At 38.7% G+C, this 21,006-nt stretch overlaps 2 protein-coding genes across 3 annotated transcripts in view; both read left to right on the top strand.

Moving 5' to 3' along the window:
• The window catches only part of ZCCHC4 (zinc finger, CCHC domain containing 4), a 58,241-nt gene that overhangs the window by 24,058 nt on the left and 13,177 nt on the right, over positions 1-21,006 (top strand). For both annotated transcript variants that reach the window (XM_011935648.1, XM_011935649.1), the window contains exons 6-8: positions 9,299-9,371; positions 13,581-13,731; positions 15,350-15,450. In XM_011935648.1, the coding sequence (XP_011791038.1) occupies positions 9,299-9,371; positions 13,581-13,731; positions 15,350-15,450 (325 nt within the window). The remainder of the gene's footprint in view (positions 1-9,298; positions 9,372-13,580; positions 13,732-15,349; positions 15,451-21,006) is intronic.
• On the top strand, positions 708-1,423 carry LOC105507227 (cancer/testis antigen 1-like). Its single transcript, XM_011935647.1, has one exon. It carries the CDS (start codon positions 716-718, stop codon positions 1,274-1,276), a length of 561 nt encoding a protein of 186 aa, XP_011791037.1. The 5' UTR covers positions 708-715; the 3' UTR covers positions 1,277-1,423.

Raw genomic sequence — 21,006 nt, 5'->3', positions numbered from 1 at the left:
CCAAGGCAGTCTGGCTCCAAAAACTAAGCTATCCTTTGGAAATAACTTTGCTTTTGAACTTGTATATATGCCTTTCTCATATAGTCAGTTTCTTTCTTGTCATCCTTCCATCTCTCCCTTTCTCCCTGTATCCTCCTGCCTTGTTCCACAGAGATTTTTAGATGAATCAAAACTAGTTTCTAGGTTATTTATATTTTTAGAATAAGGCACTCAGTTAGGAATTTTTCCTTGGAGACCTGGAAATACAATCATGTAAAAGAGAATTTATTGGTTCACATTACTGAGGTCTGGGATATAGCAGGCTGTAGTCTAGTTGAGATAGTGAGCCTCACACAATGTTGCTAGGGCTCCCTCTTTCTCTTTCCACCTCTCATTCTGCCTTTCTCTGCGTATTGATTTCTTTCTGCAGACAGCTTCCCTCCTACTGCCAGGGACGTTGGTGGCAGCAGCTTTAAGCTTATCTAGTCTTCGGCTTAACCGCCCAGTGGAAAGAGGCGGTTCTTCCTGAGAGCTCCAGCAGCAAAACTCCAGAGAGTGCTCTGATTAGCCTGGCTGGAGTCACCTGCTGATTCCAGAGCCATCACTGTGGCCTGCCAGATGGGGTACTCCAGCCAGCCTCTCACCAATCACATGGAGTCGGTTCTCCACAGGAGACAGGTGTTCAACTTACAGAGTAGGGATGGGTCTCTGAGCGCGCCACAGAGGTCCAGGAGCCATGCAGGCCGCAGGCCAGGGCACAGGGGGCACGGCGGGCGATGCTGATGGCCCAGGAGGCCCTGGCGTTCCTGGTGGCCCAGGGGGCGATGCTGGCGGCCCAGGAGAGGCGGGCGCTGCAGACGACGGAGGTCCCCAGGGTGCAGGGGCAGCAAGGGCCTCAGGGCCAGGAAGGGTCTCAGGGCCAGGAGGAGGCGTCCCTCGTGGGCCACGTGGTGGCCCGGCTTCACGGCTGAATGGACGCTGCAGATGCGGGACCAGGAGGCCGGACAGCTGCCTGCTTGAGTTCTACCTCACCATGCCTTTCCCGACACCCATGGAAGCACAGCTGGCCCACAGGAGCCTGGCCCATGATGCCCCACCGCTCCCCGTGCCAGGGGTGCTTCTGAAGGAGTTCAGCGTGTCTGGCAACATACTGACTATCCGACTGATTGCTGCGGACCACCGCCAACTCCAGCTCTCCATCAGCTCCTGTTTCCAGCAGCTTTCCCTGTTGATGTGGATTACGCAGTACTTTCTGCCTGTGTTTTTGGCTCTGCTTCACTCAGGACAGAGGCGCTAAGCCCAGCCTGGTGCCCCTTCCTAGGCGTGCCTCCTCCCCTAGGGGATGGTCCCTGCACGAGCGGCCACTTCATTGTGGGGGCCTGATTGTTTGTCGCTGGAGGAGGCTGGCTTACATGTTTGTTTCTGTAGAAAATAAAACTGAGCTGCAAAAAAAAAAAAAAAAAAAAAAAGAGTAGGGATGTAGGTGCTGGAGAGACAAAAAACCAGATGTCCCGAACTAAACTATTCAAGACAACATATACAGTTGTCAGCAGCACTCATATTCCTACCTTTGGCGCTTTTACTTCAGTGAAAATGGTACAGTGTGATCTTTCTAATAGTACGGTTTTGAATTTACATTAAAAGTTATATAATGATTCTAAGTTATTAAAGACAAGCTTTTTCAAGCTAGTTGTAGTGGACTGATTTATACAGAGTAGGAGATATTATTCTGTGTCTTCTCAAAGAACTTGTTAAAATTGCAAGAATCCCTTGGTTTACTTTGGTTTTAAAAAAGGAAAAATGATCTTTAATTCTGCCATCCAAAACATTATGGGTTTTGGCTTAAACCTGTTTTATGTATACAGACACTTTAAAAAGTAGATATATAACCTTGAAAACTTTTCCTGCTGGTGATATTTTAGGCATATTTCTTTTTTTTTTTGAGACAACTTCTTGCTCTGTCACCCAAGCTGGAATGCAATGGCATGATCTCAGCTCACTGCAGCCTTGACCTCCAGGGTTCAAGCAATCCTCCTGCCTCAGTCTCTCCCAAGTAGCTGGGACCACAGGCATGTGCCACCACACCCAGTTAATTTTTATATTTCTTGTAGAGATGGGGTTTCACCCTGTTGCCCAAGATAGTCTTAAACTCCTGGGCTAATGCAGTTTGCCTGCCTCAGCCTCCCAAAGTGCTGGGATTTCAGGGTGTGAGTCATCATGCCCAGCTTGTTTCTTTTTTTAAAATTGAGATATATTTTACATACATGAAACAGTAGTTTTCAGTATATTCACATGGTTGTGTAACCATCACCACTATCTAATTCCACAACATTTTCATCACCTTCAAAAGAAGCACTCTCCCTGTGGGCAGTCCTTCCCCATTTGCCATGCCCCAGCCTTTGACAACTATGAATCTGCTTTCTATCTGTATGGATATGCTTTGCCTATTCTAGATATTTTTTATATAAGTGGAGTAATGTACTGTGTGGCCTTTTGTGTCAGACTTCTTTCACTTAGTGTAAAGCTTTCAAGGTTCACCCATGTGGTAGCATGTATCAGTACTTCATTCCTTTTTATGACTGAATAATATTGTACTATATGGATATACCAAATTTTGTTTATCTTTTCATCTGTTGATGGACACTTGAGTTGCTTCCACTTTTTGGCTATTATGAATAACACTGTGATGAACATTGGTGTACAAATTCTACATGAACATAGGTTTTCAGATCTCTTGGGTATTCGTTTGTTAGGGCTGCCATAACAAAATACCACAGATTATATGGCTTAAACAACAGAAATTTATTCTCTCACAGTTCTGGAGGCTGGAAGTCCAAGATCAAGGTTTCAGCAGATTTAGTTTCTCCTGAGGCCTCTCTCTTTGGCATGCAGATGGCCACTGTCTCCTCATAAGGTCTCTTTATGTGAGTAGCCCTGGTGTTTCTTACTGTGTCCAAATTTCCTCTTAAGGACACCACTCAGACTGGATTAAGGCTCACACTAATGGCCTCATTTTAACTTAATTACCTCTTTAAAGACTCTGTCTCCAAATAGCCACATCCTGAAGTACTAGTGATTAGGGCTTCAACATAAGGATTTTGGGGGTGAAACAGTTCAGCCCTTATACCTAGAAGTGGAGTTGCTATGCTAGGTCGTGTGGTAACTATGTTTACCTTCTTGGGGAACAGCCAAACTATTTTCCAAAGTAGGTGCATCGTATTTTATTCTCACCAGGAATATATGAGGTTTCTAATTTCTCCATGTCCTTGCCAATGCTTATTATCATCTGTCTTTTTGAAGTGTGGTATCTCCTTGAGGTTTTGTTTTGGATTCCACTGGTGGCTAATAATGTTGAACATCTTTTCATGTGCTTATAGGCCATTTGTTTATCTTATTGGAGAAATATCAATCCTTTGCCCAGTTTTTAATTGGTTGTTTGTATTTTTGTTAAATTGTGAGAGTTCTTAATATATTCTGGATACTAGACCCTTATCAGATATATGATTTGCTAATATTTTCTCTCATCTTGTGGATTGTCTTTTCACTTGTGATGAAGTCCAGTTTTTCTTTTTTCTTTAGTTGCTTGTGTGTTAGGTGTCATATCTAAGAAAGTCTTGCCTAATCCAATGAGTATCTATACCCATGTTTTCATCAAAGAGTTTTATAATTTTTGCTTTTACACCACTTAGTCTGTTTCGAGCATTCTTTTTTGTTTTTGAGACAGAGTCTTGCTGTGTCACCCAGGCACCCAGGCTGGAGTGCAGTGGCACATTTTGACTCACTGCAACCTCTGCCTCCCAGCTTCACACCATTCTCCTGCCTCAGCCTCCTGAGTAGCTGGGACTACAAGGGCTGCCACGACGCCTGGCTAATTTTTTGTATTTTTAGTAGAGATGAGGTTTCACCGTGTTAGCCAGGGTGGTCTCGATCTCCTGACCTCGTGATCCGCCCACCTCGGCCTCCCATAGTGCTGGAATTACAGGCGTGAGCCACCGCGCCTGGCCTGCTAATTTTTATTTATTGTATGAGGTAGTGGTCTAACTGCTTGCATGTGGATGACTAGTTGCTTTAGCACCGTTTTTTGAAAAGACTTCTTTTCCCATTGAATTGGCTTGGTACCGTAATGAAAACAAAAGGACCACAAATATATAGGTTTATTTATGGACTTTAAATTCTATTCCATTGATCTATCCCCATCCTTATGCCACTCTCACACAGTCATGATTACTGTTGCTGTATAGTACATTTTGAAAATGGGAAGTATGAGTCTTCCTATTTTGTTCTTTTTCAAGATTGTTTTGGCTGTTCTGGGTGTCTTGCATTTCCATATGAATATTAGGATCAGCTTGTCAATTTCCACAAAAAAAAAAAAAACCCAGCTAGGATTTTTACAGGGATTATATTGAATTTGTAGATTAATTTGGGGAATATTGCCATCTTAATTTTAAGTTGTCCAGTCCATGAACATGAGATGTCCTTCCATTTCTTTAGGTCTTTAATTTCTTTAAATGATATTTTGTAGTTTTCAGCATATAAGTTTTGTGCTTCTTTTATTAAATTTATCTCTAGATGTTTTATTATTTTTGGTGCTATTATAATTTAAATGGTTTTCTGAATTTTATTTTGTGGTATTTATTGCTATTACTCTGATTTACTTTTCAAAATTGTTCAAAAATACAATTAACCCTTGAATAACATGGTTTTGGACTGCTCAGGTTCACTTACAAATGGATTTTCTTTTGCCTCTGCCACTGCTCCTCTTCTTCCTCCTCCTAAGCCTACTCATTATGAAGATGAAGACCTTTATGGTGATGCACTTCCACTTAATGAATATTAAATAATATTGTCTCTTCCTTATGATTTTTTTTTTTTTTTATTTTTGAGACGGAGTCTTGCTCTGTCGCCCGGGCTGGAGTGCAGTGGCCGGATCTCAGCTCACTGCAAGCTCCGCCTCCCGGGTTTATGCCATTCTCCTGCCTCAGCCTCCGGAGTAGCTGGGACTACAGGCGCCCGCCACCTCGCCCGGCTAGTTTTTTGTATTTTTAGTAGAGACAGGGTTTCACCGTGTTAGCCAGGATGGTCTTGATCTCCTGACCTCGTGATTCGCCCGTCTCAGCCTCCCAAAGTGCTGGGATTACAGGCTTGAGCCACCGCGCCCGGCTTGATTTTTTTTAATAGAAACCAGTCTTGCTGGTTGCCTGACCTCAAGCAATCCTCCCACCTTGACCTTCCAAATGACTTTCTTGATAACATTTTCTTTTCTCTAGCTAACTTTATAGTAAAAATACAGTATATAAAACATACAAAATATGTGTTAATTGACTGTTATCTGTAAGGCATCCAGTCATCATAGGCTATTAGTAGTTAAGTTTTCAGGGAGTTGATATGGTTTGGAGTTGGTATCTCATGTTGAAGTGTGATCTCCAGTGTTGGAGGTGGGCCTAGTGGGAGGTGTTTGAATCATGGGGTTGATTCCCCATGAATGGCTTGATGCTGTCTTTGTGGTAATAAGTGAGTTCTCATTCTATTAGTTCACGCAAGAGCTGGTTGTTTAAAGAGCTTGGCACCTCCTCCTTTCTTTCTTGCGCCTTCTCTTGCCGTGTGACATGCCAGCTCCCCTTTCCCTTACAGCATGAGTAAAAACTTCCTAAGGCCTCACCAGAAGCCCAGCAGATGCTGGTGCTATGCTTGTACAGCCTGTAGAACCGTGAACCAAATAAACCTCTTTTCTTTGTAAATTACCCAATCTCAGGTATTCTTTTATAGCAGTGCAAAAGGAACTGACACAGAAGGTAACAGTTATATTTGGATTTTCTGCTGCGCCCCTAACCTCTCTGTTGTTCAAAGGTCAACTATACATAAAACATAACATTTAACCATAGTAGCCATCTTTAGATATACAACTTAGTAGTGTTAAGTAAATTCACATTGTTTGTAACTGATCTCCAGAACTCTTCATCTTGCCTGATTTAATTTGAAAGATTTATATGGCCCCTTAACTATTTCACCTTTAATGCCATGCCTTTTAGTTTTCCTTTTCTTGCACCTGTAGTTGTAATGTCCTGGTCAGAGTAGGGGTTAGGGGATGTGGATAAAGTTATTTTATAATGTATGGAATATATTGATACTTTTTTTTCATACTTATAAACTTTTGCATGTGCCTTGCAAACAAAAACTGATGGTGTTCTATTGGGGATATCACAGCTCAGTTTTTTTGATAACGTAGTCTGTTACTGAGTCAGTTCTATAGAAAGTCAACACTAAAGAGAGAGCTGGTTTATTGAAACACATAAGTTGCTGGAATTCTTTGAGGCTGTTACCTGTATTTTCAGCATAGCAGAGTGTGTGGTTGGGTCAGATTTCTCATAAAGACCACAGTTAAATCAGAAAAAAAATTCTGCGTAGTATAGAGTGACAATGAGTAGTTTTTTGGGACTTTGACTTTGGTTTCTTGGTGCCTTACAACAGGTTTATCCAAGGTTGGAGAACTGCCTCAAACTCCAGTGTTCTCTATAGATGTGCTATAAATATGTTTTTTAGGGGGTAGAAGATACGAAGTTCACATTTGCTAAGATGGATTTCTATATGCTCTAATTTTAGCATGAAAGATGTGAAACTCTATTTGGCAAACTATTATCCAAATAAAGTTATGTCAAAAAATGAATTTCTTAGGTTCATTTCATGAACTAATTTTATTCAGCTCTTGATTACATTTCCTGTGTGTAGAGCGTGTTTCACACTTGGTAACTGACTCTCATTTAAAGAGAATGAATGGCCAAATGAATGTCCTTTTGAGCATTTTTCAAGTGCATGCATTTCTGATTGGTTTTGTTTGCTTTATTCAATGGAGAGAATAATTCTTTGTGGCCAATTTCATTTTAAGAGGGCAATGTTGAGTGATTTTTCATAATTTAAAATATGAATAATTATGCTCTCAAATTATGTATTTGATGGAAACTTAGAACTGAAATCTTCGCTTTTCTTTCTCTCTGCCTCTGCACACTGCTGCCCAGAGTGTTTTGGACAGGTGTGCTGTGCTGAATTTCATGTAAATCAAATTTTCTTTTTTTAATTTTTAAAAATGACTATTGTATGTTTGTGAAGAAATGAAAACAATAGAGATTAAGTTAAAAAGGGATTGTATTTTCCTTTGGTCATACTCATAAAGCAGTGCAAGAGAGAAGAAAACCCTCAAATGATACCATGTTTACACATGGCTGCACTAGTACTAATACACTCTTTTTAAAGGCAGTTATGTGAAATTTAGTTAAATAGGAAGACATATTTGTTTAATGGTCATTTGACATTGCCTACAGTCAATTTTTGGAATGTTCATTAGGTTACAGTATGTAGTTTAAATATTTTCCAGTTATCTAAACTTTTTATTTCTTCAGTGCAAATTTATATTTTAGGAAATGTGCTAACAGTGTCTTAAATGACATGAAAGGATATTACACCAAGAGTGGTTGGCAGCTCTTTGTCCATCTCCAGAGAACAAGAAGAAATAGGCTTGGATTATTTTTGGTGAACATAAACATAATTTCTTAATATTAGGGGCATTAAGGCATAAATATTTACAGCTGATAATTATTAAAATAACAGTAACGGTACTTAACATTTTAGTACATGCTATGTAGCTGGCATTGTATTAAGTACTTTACATACGTTATCTCATTGTTATCCAGTCCTATGTGGTAGAAATTATTACTTTTACCATTTTATGGATGAAGAAACTGAGGCTCAGAAAGGTTGAATAACTTACTAAGGATACCCAGTCAGTAAGCGAGAGACACATCGTTTGAAACCAGACCATCTGACTATGGAGCCTGTGCTGTTAACCACAGTTAATGGGAAGAGGATAAACCAGTGCTGCCCTTACATTAAATATTCACCATGGGCGACTGATCAGTTGCAGACAGTAATGGATAACTGAGTAGAAACACAAGCAAAGAAGTTGCCAGTATCATGGATTCGGTTCAAGAAGTCGTAGTAAGTAAGGATGTGTCTCGGATTTTTTTCAGTTTTTTCACCAGGTTACAAATTCCCAAGAAGGATGATGTGATTCATATGTAAATTATGTGTAATAAAATAGTTGAAGTTCAAAATCCTATTGAGATAACAAAGAGGTTTCTATATTATATGGAAAACTGAGAAATCAGCAACACAGACATTAAGACCCAGATACATAAATGGGGAAAACATATGGACAGCGAGTACAAATACAGTTAAGAAATATAGAAAGTTCCGCCTTGTAAGTAATCAAATGCAGATTTAAGTCATAATGTGATATGAGTATGAGTTTTTCCTAGTAAATTAGCAGGAATTTATAAAATGTTAATACCCAAAGGTGGTACTCTCATTCACTGCCAGTGGCTTTTTAAAATACTGTGTCAGCAAAACAAAATAATTCAATCAGTAAATAAATATTCCTCTTTCCTCGCACTAAATATGCTAAATATTCCTCTTTCCTTGCACTAAACTAATCCATATGTTTTTCCTATTATATTGAAAAGCATATTTTATTAAGCTAGCCTGCATTGGACAAAAAAAATTTTGTAATTTGTATTATCTTTTTTTTTTTTTCTTGGAGACATGGTCTGGCTGTAGCACCCAGGCTGAAGTATAGTGGTGTGATCTTGGCTCGCTGCAGCCTCCGCCTCCTGGGCTTAAGCCATCCTCCCACCTCAGCCTCCCTAGTAGCTGGGACCACAGGCATGCATCACCACACCTGGCTAATTTTTGTATTTTTTGTAGAGACGGGGTTTTGCTATGTTGCTCATGTTGGTCTCAAATTCATTAGCTCAAGCAGTCTGCCTGCCTCAGCCTCCCAAAGTGCTGGAATTACAGGTGTGAGCCACTGTGCCTGGTCTGTATTAAATACTTTTAAAAATTCACCTACAGAAGACAATAAATGAACAGCTGTTGAGCAGAAATGTTGATTTAGTATTCTCCTTAAAATTATTAACCATGAGAGATGTAGCTTAATTGCCAACCCATTGCAAGCTTAAATTGCATAATCATCTGTCAGTAACCTCATTGTTTATGTATAACCTCCTGGTACATAGGAACATGTGTGTTTTATATATGAGTATTCTGTAGTTTTACTACTGGTTAATTAAACATGGTAAAATCATTTAAGTTTGTTATTTATTCACTGTTAAAAATTACCTGAAATTTTTGGAAATTATTCTTTATTTCAAAAAACTAAAGAATGATGAAATTTTTAAAATAAAGGTGTGATTTTTAGTTTTAAAATTTAGCTTATATTTGTTTACTCTATAGCTGTGACTGGGCAAATAACTCTGTAATTATTTTACAGGTATTCACAGTTTTATATGGAAGATAGCTTTTGCCATTATAATATGTTTAACCATCATTTCTTTGATGGAAAGGTAAGAGTTGTGACCATTATCTCATTGTTCTCTTATTGTGGAATAACAGATTTCAGAGTGCTTCCCTTGTTCTTTTGCTAAATTCCCTCAAGGTCAAATTGTGACTGTTCTACTATTTACTGGTATTTATTTTTGTCCTTTCACTGTTTATTGAGCACCTAGAGGTGATTTTATTATTCCCTTGTTAAGACTTCTCACTACTTTTTGGATGAAGGCCCACATTCTTAGAAGACCCATGGGGCTCTGTGTGATCTGACCCCAATTTCCACTCTAGTCTCCCCTTTCCCTGTTTCCCCTTTGCTGTCTGTGCTCAGGGCACAGGGCTTTCATCTGGAACTGGTCAGACGCCTTTGCACCACAGGGAAGGCCCGTGCTGTTCCTGCTGGTTTCTGCTGTCTTTTGTCTTGATAACTTCCACTCATGTTTTAGAACTTTGTTCCAAATCACTTCTTCCAGCCTTCCCCGACCCCCACTCCCCAAAGGGTCAAGTTCTCCTTTGTAGACTTACCATTCTGTAATTAAATGCATGTGTCAGGGCTGGGAGTGTACAGAAAATCTCTATTCCTTCCTCTCACTTTTTCTGCAAACCTCAAACTGCTCTAAAAACTAAAAGATCTTTAAAAATAAAAAAGGACAGCAGCTTAAAAAAAGCTCCTTTCAATATGAGGCTAACAATGTCACTGCGAATAAACAGCATAGTAGAGCTGATACATTTATTTTGAGCTCTGTGTCAGGCCTATTATAAAATAAAATCTGTAACCAACCAAGTAATCACACCTGCCAGGACGCTGACCAAAAATATTGTGAAATTATCAAGACACTTTGAAGCATACCCATAAATATATGCATGTATATCAATTTTGTAAAAATTGTGAACCATGCTTGCTATGTATTGTGCTTTGAGATATTAACTAATGATAGGAGGATGAACACCAAGCAAGACTTTATAAAAGTCAGCATTCAGGAAATGAAAACAAATGTTAAATTGTTGGTTGGGATTGAAAGATGAGTCCCCTGATTTAGTAAGTATAGCACTCCTTCCATTTGAATCAATTTAGCATTGGGATATATATTAATATTTTTCAGCTGTGAAGCCATTAAAACAAGGTATTGAAATAAACAGCAGTTATAATTAGATGTATTTCAGCTGTTTCCCAAAGAGTTTATGTGGTTGGTAATCACTAAGAATTGAGAACTGTTGAGGTGAATGTGAAGGAAAGTGGGAATTGAAAGTCACTTGCCAGTGGATGATGAGGGACTTCTCAGCTGTGACAGTGGCAGTGAGAAAAGGAGAGGAAAGAACTGGGTTGTCTAGGCATTCATAGAGGCAGTGAAAAGACTGTACTGAGGGGGAAAGAAGTCCAAGCTGACTTGGTGGAATGGCCTGGATTTGTATTTTTTCATCTAAACAGAGGGAAGTGAAGTTTGGAAAGGTTGAGTTTGTGGGGCTGGTAGGATATTGATGTGGCGGTATCCAGCCTGACTACTTGAAACCACAGGACCTTGATGTCAGGTGAGGTCAGGGCTGTGTCGTAGTAAATGAGGAAGTAATCGAGTTTGAATCACTGCTTGATGCTACACTAGTGAGTTAGGATTTTCTTGTTGTTTGTCTGTTTTAATACCATACTATGGTTTTGCTTTTTATTTTGAACAATAAATACAAAATAAGGATAAAATTAAATACCTAAAGGTTGGCTAGCAATTTTTTATTTTTTTAAAGAGTAACAGGTAATTAGGGTTTTTCTTCGAAACTCTTTGTAGCTTATAGGAAGTGTACAGCATTACCTTATAAGTTTCTACAATAATGGTTGGAATAAGCTGCCAAGATTGAGCTCCACTTTATCTTCCCTGAAGAAAAGAGTCGTCCAGCTCAGGCTTTTCTTACTCTATATTTCAGCAGCAACCTCTAAATAGCACTGCAGCTATAGAGATTGATCTGCAGAAACCCATTGTTTTAATGATTTTACTATCTGCCTTTTTTCTACCTACTCCCGGAGTCAAGTTTTTCACTAGAGATTTACCATCCACTAATCAATCACTAAGTATTTAAGTGTCCGCTCAGTGCCTGTGAGGCTGTCCAGGGTGCTTAGGAGAATAGAAGACTCTGCTAGTACACCTCAGCATTTTACAGTCCACTAGATTCAAAAGTGGGAGTTCCCCACATAGGATTTCTCATTGCAGATCATATAGTATTTAAAAAATGTCATCAGCCTTAATGGCAAAGTCAGTTAAAGTATGTAGAGAGGATGGCTAATTAAATTGCCGGGCACTTTTTAAATGATAGAACTGAGATAAAGAGTCAAATTACTGTGAACATTGGTGGTGCAAGCAAGTATCTATTTCCTGTAGAAGATCAACATTAAGACAATCAGCAACTCGTGTTGGGCTCTGATGCCATTGATTCTTACCTGGAAAAAAAATCCTTTAAAAATATTTTTAAAGTTAGGTTAGGAGCTAGACATCATTTCCTTGTGTAATTTCTCTTTTCTACTTTTAACTCTAAGGAGTTTGAAGATTTCAATATCATCATCTGTGCTTTTAGTCCTTGTTCTTGTAAGCAGGTTAAGGAAGTGCCAGACAGCACTTGAAAAATGATTACCCTTCTTGACAAGTGATCCTCTGCTATAGGAGTTCCAGTAGGAAATTAATGAAGACTCTCCTAGGGAAAAAGGTTTTCCTCTTATCAGTGGCGTCTTCTAAATTGATTTAGCAGTAGAACAAAATATATTTTATTATAGAGTACATATAGGCTTATTAAAGTTTAAAATGCCATTAAATTTTTAAATCTCATGTCATTTTGTATACTGTGTTGACTCATTTTTGTAGATGAGTACAGTCAGCTCTCCCCATTTGTGGGTTCTGCATCTGTGGATTCAACAAACTGCAGATCAAAAATATTTAAGAAAAAAAAGAGGGTCGTGGTGACTGTACTGAGCATGTACGCTTTTTTCTTGTCATTATTCCCTAAACCATAGAGTCTAAGAACTGTTTATATATCATTTACATTGTATTAGGTATTATAAGTAATCTAGAGATGATTAAAACTATATAGGAGGATGTGCATAGGTTAAGTGCAATACTGCAATATTTTATATCAGGGACTCCAGCACCTGCAGATTTTGGTATATGCGGGTGTCCTGGAACCAATCCCTCAGGGATACCAAGGGGACTGTACTTGAAAGCTACTTGCAAGTCAGTTGACTGGAGATACTGTTATATGGTATCTCTTAATAACTTCACCCATAGCAAAAACCGTTAAATATCCCTGTTAATGTTTACTTTGCAATTACTAAAAAAGCTTAAATTAACCTTTGGGAAAATGTGTTAATAGCATAGTTTCATGGACCAGATGTGCTTTGTCATTTGTGAACTTTCCTTTTTTATTTACTTACAGTGCATGTTCAAATATGTCTGCCTGATACTCAAAAACGTGCATGTTTAACTGGTAATTTGTAGCTGTTATTAAACAAACTCATGGCATTGGACAAGCCAGATAGGAAAACAATGTCTTCTTCGTCTTTGTGTCCCTAGTGCTTAGCACCATCCCGGCTTCTGTTTGTTGAATTGAATTTAACGTTTTAGATGGTTTTCTTTTTTTTTTTTTGAGACGGAGTCTTGCTCTGTCACCCAGGCTAGAGTGCAGTGGCGCCATCTCGGCTCACTGCAAGCTCCGCCTCCCGGGTTCCTGCCATTCTCCTGCCTCAGCCTTCTGAGTAGCTGGGACTACAGGCGCCCGCCACCTCGCCCGGCTAGTTTTTTGTATTTTTTAGTAGAGACGGGGTTTCACCGTGTTCGCCCGGATGGTCTCGATCTCCTGACCTCGTGATCCGCCCGTCTCAGCCTCCCAAAGTGCTGGGATTACAGGCTTGAGCCACCGCGCCCGGCCTCGATGGTTTTCATGGGTAATGAGTTTCTTTTAGGACACTAAATTTAGCCTTTTAATTTAACCATTTGAAATGTGCAGTCTTCTGATAGTGATGGTGTTTGAATTTGCAATTTTAAAAACCTGCTTATCAAGGAACCCAAAGATAAAATCTTATGGGGGCAAAGAGAGGCTCCAGAATGTCACTGAGGGATGCTGCGGTGGCAAGATGACTCTGTAAACTTTCCAGTATTAGGAGTGAGACTGAGTCTAATGCATTCTCCTCCAAATAGGTTGAAGTGCCTCTCTCTAGTCCTAATTTAGAAATGAATTTTTATTTGTTCCAGACTGCCCTTGAAGTATGCAGAGCATTTTTACAGGAAGATAAAGGCGAAGGAATCATTATGGTGACGGATCCTCCGTTTGGTGGCTTGGTTGAACCTTTGGCTATTACATTCAAGAAGTTAATTGCTATGTGGAAAGAAGGTCAAAGCCAAGGTGTATAATTTATTACTGCAAAGTAAACATGTATCTATGTATCTACTTCCTGTCAAATATTAGCTGAGCTCAGTGAATCAGAGCACTGATAGAATATACATGTCTTGAGTTCTCTTTTTAAAAACAGGTTTATTTGATGTTGTAGCAAACTTCATTATCATGATATACTTTGTATTATTCTAATCATGTGGTTTTTTTTAATGGCTTATAGGAAAAATACTATGTTTTTGATGGGGATAATGGGACATTATGCAGAACAGCAGTGAACTGCTGTCATTCATTCAGTAAATATTTACTGAGTAGCCACTGTGTGCCAGGCACTGTTTAGGTACTGGGAATAGATTTTTGAACAAAGCTGACACATACCTCTGCCCTGTGGACCATACATTCCCTGTTCCTAAAGCCTGGCCCAGAACACTAAGAGGGTACTCAGCCTGAGGTCCAGGGCTCTACACTTTGCCAGGATATGAGTTTGGAGGTTAGACATCCCATAGACTGATTGTGGTTATCAGTACACAGATTCCCAGCCCTAGAGGTGGTCTAGTGGCTGGGGGTTATTATTCAGTTTAAAGTGACTTAGGGCTTCAAAGTATTTTACAAAATTATCTAATTAGTTGGTATATTCATTTTTTAGAAACATTTTCTAGCTCGCAAGTTGATAAATTTGTTAAGAGTGTCAGGAATTTTGTGATCATGCTTCTCCACTAATAGTGCTTTGGGAGACAGAATGCAAATGAAATATAAAATGTGACTCATATTGTTAAGTATTTCACTTATTTGCTGTTTTTAAGTCCACTAATTAGAGTGGATAAAGTCAGTGTCATTGGGGAAGCAATAAAGAGCTTTGTGGGCTTGAATTCCTGTTCTGCCACTTATTAGCTGCATTGGACTTGATAGCTTATGGCTTCAGTTTCCCTATCTGTAAAATGGGATAATATCTAATTCTAGGGATTATTGTAAGGAGACAGTACATAGAAAGTACTTATTATAGCTTAGTGTAAACAGTATGAATAGGCTTGCCTCTGAATTTAGGCTTTTCAGCCTGTTGGAGTTTTAGCTGTAATAGTGCTGTAAAAAGTACTAGTCTATACTAGGTGCTTTGTAAGGAATAGCTGTGTTCCCTGTCTCTCACAAACACTAATTTTGGTAAAACTGTTTTTAAGAATCTTCCGTGATGCAGTCAAGGTTGATTCATCCCTGAAAACTAAGATAAAGAGTTGTGGCAGAGCTGGGATTCACACCCAAGGCCTGCTTACTGCCTTCTAGTCCAGAGGTCCTTCCACTACGTCATGACTACCTTTGTGCCTCAAAAGTGACACTCCTTTTCTATTTTCAACTTTTGAGGTAACATCTTTGCCTTCCCTAGACAATAGTAATATACATATGGGTTACTTTTACATACTCTTAGTAGCTATATTTCGATATAAAGGAATATTTCCACTGACCTTTGGGAATAGTCAGGTTTGAAATGGCACTCTGGTAAACATTTTCTGTTTTTGTATGAGATTTAAATGTGTTGAATCATTGCAATTTCTCATGCTAGCAGAAGTTTTTCTATTGTAACCTTCTATTTCTTTCTTTAATTTACTATTATTTTTCCCTTTTTGTGATCCATTAGATGACAGTCACAAAGAACTACCCATTTTCTGGATTTTCCCCTATTTTTTTGAATCCCGAATTTGTCAGTTTTTTCCAAGCTTCCGGATGCTGGATTACCAGGTAGCGTACAGATTCTGTTTTCTGGCATGGTTGGGGAATGGAGATTCGACATAAATAGGTATAAGACTATTCATTGATTTTAGTAAATTAAAATACAATGAGCTGTATTAAACACTAAAATTTTACCATATGTAGCTCAGTCCAGTGGTTCCTAAATGTCTGTAATCCGTAGAGTGCATGTTGAAAATACAGATTGAGTACCAAAATAAACCCACTAAATCAAAATTAGAGGACAAAGCCCCAAGAAAAAATATCTCACCAAGCTCCTTGGGTGATTCTCAGTGTGCTAGGTTTTAGAGCGGCTGATTTAATCTTTCATCATCACTAGGAGATTGTGCAGCCCCCCAGGTTCATCATTATGAATGTTGGTTTCCTCTGTTCAGAGGGTAGAGAAAAGTAAATCACCTTTCTAGTTGGTGAAATGCCGTGCATACTTGACTGCGTCACTCTGGGGATGTCAGGAGTGTCGGGGAAGGCGGAGATGGCTCTGTGTGAATGTGTTGATTCTGGGAAGAAGTTACTGGAGTGAGTAGACCTCCTCCTTCACAGCGATGCCTATGGAATTTTCCCCACGCCTGAAATGAGAATGAGGCTTGTGTCCACAGTAGCTCCACCTGGTCTTTTACGTTCATTCTGCTTTAAACTCCACTTTCCTGTATTTTTTTCCCTTGTGTTTGAAGTTAACCCTGTTGTTGCCATCACCGTGTATGGTCTTCAGGCAGGTACTGCTTCCTCTTTTTTTTTTTTTTTGAGACAGAGTCTCACTCTGTCACCCAGGCTGGAGTGCAGTGGTGCAATCTCATCTCACTGCAACCTCTGCCTCCCAGGTTCAAGGGATTCTTCTGCCTTAGCCTCCTGAGTAGCTGGGATTACAGGCATGTGTCAACATGCCCACCTAATTTTTTTTCCCTGTATTTTTAGTAGAGACAGGGTTTTGCCATGTTGGCCAGGCTGGTCTTGAACTCATGGCCTCAAGTGATCTGCCTGCCTCAGCCTCTTAAAGTGCTGGATTACAGGCATGAGCCATTGCACCCAGCCTGCTGCCTCTTTTTGTAAGAGGTTTCTATTTGAGTTTTCTGAATAACTGACTAGCCTCTGATTAAGGCAGAGTTTTAGCCATAAATATCTTCACTTGCTGTTGCAAGCTAGCACTTGGTTCTAATCTTTCTAATCTTGAAGGTATATACCATTATGAAAATTATTTTAAAATTCTGAAAGAAACTGTTACCAAAAATGAGGGTAAAAGACTCTGGGATTCCTCCCAAACAGTAGACACTATACTTTCAAAGTGTTCACTTTTAATCTTTTTTTTAAAAGTACTTTCTACAGGTTTGTAATCATAGAAGGCAATTTTGAATTCTGCTTTCTTCACTATGTCTTATAAGTATACATTTTTAAACATAGCTACCCAATCTTTATGCTTTAATAACTAAATTATTTCATATGCAGGCTATTTATCATTCCCTTCTCTTTGGACTATAGGTTGTTTTTACCTTTTAAGGTACTATAAATAACACTGCTATAAACACCTTTTATGCATATAGTTTTTTCATGTTTTATATAACTTGCTTAAAATAGATTTCCAAAACTGAGATTACTTTATCAAATATAATGGATTTTTTTTTATGGCTATTAAGTAGTATTAACAGGTTTTGTTCTAAAAGTGTGTAGCACAAGCCATTTTAAACTTGACTTCTTGAGCTCTGCTTTGGGCAAAATTTATATCGTAAGTTTTCTCAGAGCTCATTTAACTCCTTTTTGGGGCATCAGGTTTCCTGTTTCTTGTCTGAGGGATGCTTCTAATATAGACATTTGCAATACAGAGATAGCTGACATATTCTAAAAATATTAACTGCGTAAACAGGTTCTAGTTTTCATTTCATTTCATTTCATTGCCTTTGGCAATGGATAATTATCTAGTGCAGTGTTTGGCACACAGTAGGTGCCATGTGTATGTCAAATGGATAATTGAGTGAAAAAGCATGAACCCTGGAGTCAAAAAGGATCGGAGTTTTAATCCTGGTGCTGGCACTTACTTAACCCCTCTGAAGCTTATCTTACCTGTTAAATGAGTATGGCAATAATATATCTGTCTCTTAAGGTCTTAAGGATTTTATGAAATAATGCATGGAAAGGCTTAGCCCTGTCCTTAACACACAGCAAGTATTAAGTTTAGGTTCTTGCTGGCATTGTCATCACCATCACTGTCATTGTCATCATTCAGATAGTCCCAACGTAGGGGTAAAACTCTTCCTCAGGTCCTTTTTTGATACATCTGAGAAATTAAAACTGCATAATTGTATAAGTTGGTGCAAAAGTAATTTTGCCATTAAAAAAAAAAAAGGTAAAAACCGCAATTACTTTTGCACCAACCTAATAATTCATGCCCTTAGAAAACTGTTGTATCCATATTTAGAGAGGAGTTTTTTTTCCCCCGCCACTATGGACAAGAGTTTGAAATGGTGAGAGGGCAAAAGAAGACCGATCCAGAATACAGCAGATGAGAGAGGCAACTTTGGAGTAACCAGCTGTCACTTGTTAGGCAGTCTGTGTTACTAGGAAAGAACTTTTGGAAATATTAGGGTTATGGTTTTGAGAAATAGTTGCAAGGTCCAAGTGTGGACAATAATTATACACTTCAGTGTATTGATGAAGAAAGGTTCTGATTAGGTCATATGTGTCTGACAGGCTAAAAAGCAGTCTTCTCAATAAAAAGAAAGCCAACCTTTGGAAAGAAAAATGAGAATAAAATCTAAAACAAAGCAAATTTGTTTTTCCTGATTCCTGCTAAAGGGAAGAACAGTACTGTGATTACATCCTTACGTTGGAGAAACTGATTTTGCCATATCGCCTCATGTATTTATAAACATTATTTGATGTACGTTCTTGGACAATTTTTCTAGTTTTTGAAAATTTCTCTGGACCTATTACTCCTTTCTGAGCATTTTGCTTTCCTCTTTTTTTTAATGTTACTTTAACTTCATTAAATTTTTTTTGTTGTTGTTTCTTGTTTTTGAGATGGAGTCTCGCTCTGTTGCCCAGGCTGGAGTGCAGTGGCACGATCTCGGCTCACTTCAAGCTCTGTCTCCCGGGTTCTCGCCATTCTCCTGCCTCAGCCTCCCGATTAGCTGGGACTACAGGCGCCTGCCACTACACCTGGCTAATTTTTTTGTATTTTTTTTTTTAGTAGAGACGGGGTTTCACTATGTTAGCCAGGATGGTCTTGATCTCCTGACCTCGTGATCTGCCCGCCTCGGCCTCCCAAAGTGCTGGGATTACAGGCATGAGCAAAAAAAATTCTTTTAAATAGAGATGGGGTCTCTCTGTGTTGCCCAGGCTGGTCTCGAACTCCTGGGCTCAAGCAATCCTCTCACCTCAGCCTCCCAAAGTGCTGGGATTACAAGTGTGAGCCACCATGCCTGGCCTAACTTCATTTTGTGGTACTTTTTTTTTCTTTTATATTAGCCTTCATTGAATGAAAACTTTGAGTCCCCTCTCCTCCTTCACAGATCTTTTCCCATAGACCTTGATTAGGCCTTTTTTTTTTGGCGGGTGGTTTGAGGGGACATCACCTGAGATGATTATAAGCCCTCAAACCACAATGCAGTAAAAATCCCCAAATCACTAAATCTATTTTTTTGGAAATACTTCCCAGGTAAGAGGAAGGCAGAAATGCCGCAAATCTTCATAAAACATAAATTATGTAGACTCTTCAGTGATCAAACACTTGATGAATACGGAATAAAACAGTCATCCAAGACCTAGAAAACCAAGAGTTCTATTAACAAGAGATTAGAAAGGAAGGATGTGATGATGAAAGGAAACTCTGATTTTGAGTCAGAAGTCTGAGGCCTGGCACTGCCTTTTAGAGGCTACTTAATCTTGGGAGAAGTCACTTTATCTCTCCGGGTTCTGTTTCCTTACCTATAAAATAAAATGATTGAACCAGAAAAGAGATGGCAGGTAAGTTTCTCTTTTGGTACTAAGCCTGATAAATTGCTAGTGATTTTCTGGAGAATTTGTTGAGAATACAAGGTTCAGTAGCAAAGAGTAATATGATTAGTGGTGTCCGCCATGGGGGTGGGGTCAGGGTGTGGTAGTGTTCGTGTCCTGAATTTTCTGTGTCTGAATTAGATGATGTCACCTCCTTTCCACCTGGGACATTCTGTTCTCTCTTGTCTGTACTTAATATGGGACACTTGTCTGGGGTGTTAAAAGTATAGCTCTTTGCTTTTGTCAAAGCTGTCTTTTTTAAACATCAGCCTGTTAGGACACTGTGTTTTTCAAGATTAGTTTCACAGAAATGAAGATATTTTGGCAGCAATTTCTGGAAAATTATTGCAAATTAAAAGATAGCTACCAAAATTCCTAAAATTTAATCTATAATAAACATAAAACATGTAGTGGGTTTGAAGTAAAAAGGGGTATAAGATGTCCACATGTTACTTTTAAATAAGAGGTAAGGTGATATGGGGATTACGATAGACTTTACTGCTGTGGTAGAAGCTGGTTGCTGGAGCAGAAGGTACTGGGGACCTTTTGTGTGTGCTGAAATCCAATAGAAGACAATCCTTAGGGAGTTACGGAAATGCAAGTACTCTGTCTTATTTAATCTTTCTTTCCTGACCATAGTAGGCACAAAATAAATGTTGACTTGGATGTCTTGGTCTCCATTTAACTAGTTTCAGTCTCATGTTACAGAAGACATTTGCGTATAGAAAAAATTAAAAATTAGGAATTGCAGAGATTTTGTGCTTTCCCTCATTTCTATACAGTACTTCATCACATTAATCAGTTCCATGAGAGAAATTTTCTATTTGAAAATGCCTCTCATCATCATTGTGAGTGAAATGTCAGGGATAATGATGGGAAAATGGTGTATCAGCTCTACTACTAGTGATAGGCAATTTGCAAAATTGTGTTTGCTTTACAGCACTTCCATAGGAGGTTTATTTGTGTGGCTGAAGCTATGAAATATGGATGTATGTTAGAGGTACATTAATTTACTCTAGCAGCATGCATTTTACATACCATATGTTTATAGTTAATTAGCACAACAAACCCGCATTTAAAAATAATAATAATCTCAATTAGGTTATGCAAAATCAAGCAATCAACCACCTTCCTGACACATACATTCTCTGACTCCTTGGGTAACCATAAAGAAATTGTTCTTTTTTTTCCCTCTCTTCCATCTGCTATCTAGTATGTTGCATAGAATATTCCATGTACTAGAAATCTTTCTAAAATATTATTCTCCAACATTTGAAAAGCTTCATATGAATCTCTTGGGAAGAATTTTTTTCTTATGACACTCATAAATGTTCAAAATATCTTTGTTGGTTTAATAAGGTACCATATATTTATTGAGTACACAGAGGAGTGCATTAGGGGAAACATTATGAATTTAAATGATTTTAAAAGAAAATGACTTACGGTACTATTTTAAGGTGATTTTGTAGTAAAATCTATTTTTGTATCCCAGCCTCTAATAGATAACATATATTCATAGAATTTTCAAAGTTGGAAAGAAACAGAGGTAACCTAGGCTGACTT

This window comes from Colobus angolensis, unplaced genomic scaffold (genome assembly GCF_000951035.1).
Source record: "Colobus angolensis palliatus isolate OR3802 unplaced genomic scaffold, Cang.pa_1.0 Scaffold146, whole genome shotgun sequence".
In the NCBI taxonomy this organism is placed as follows: Eukaryota; Metazoa; Chordata; class Mammalia; order Primates; family Cercopithecidae; genus Colobus; species Colobus angolensis.
The sequence above is the reverse complement of the archived record's forward strand: the minus strand, read 5'-3'. Positions and strand labels throughout refer to the sequence as shown.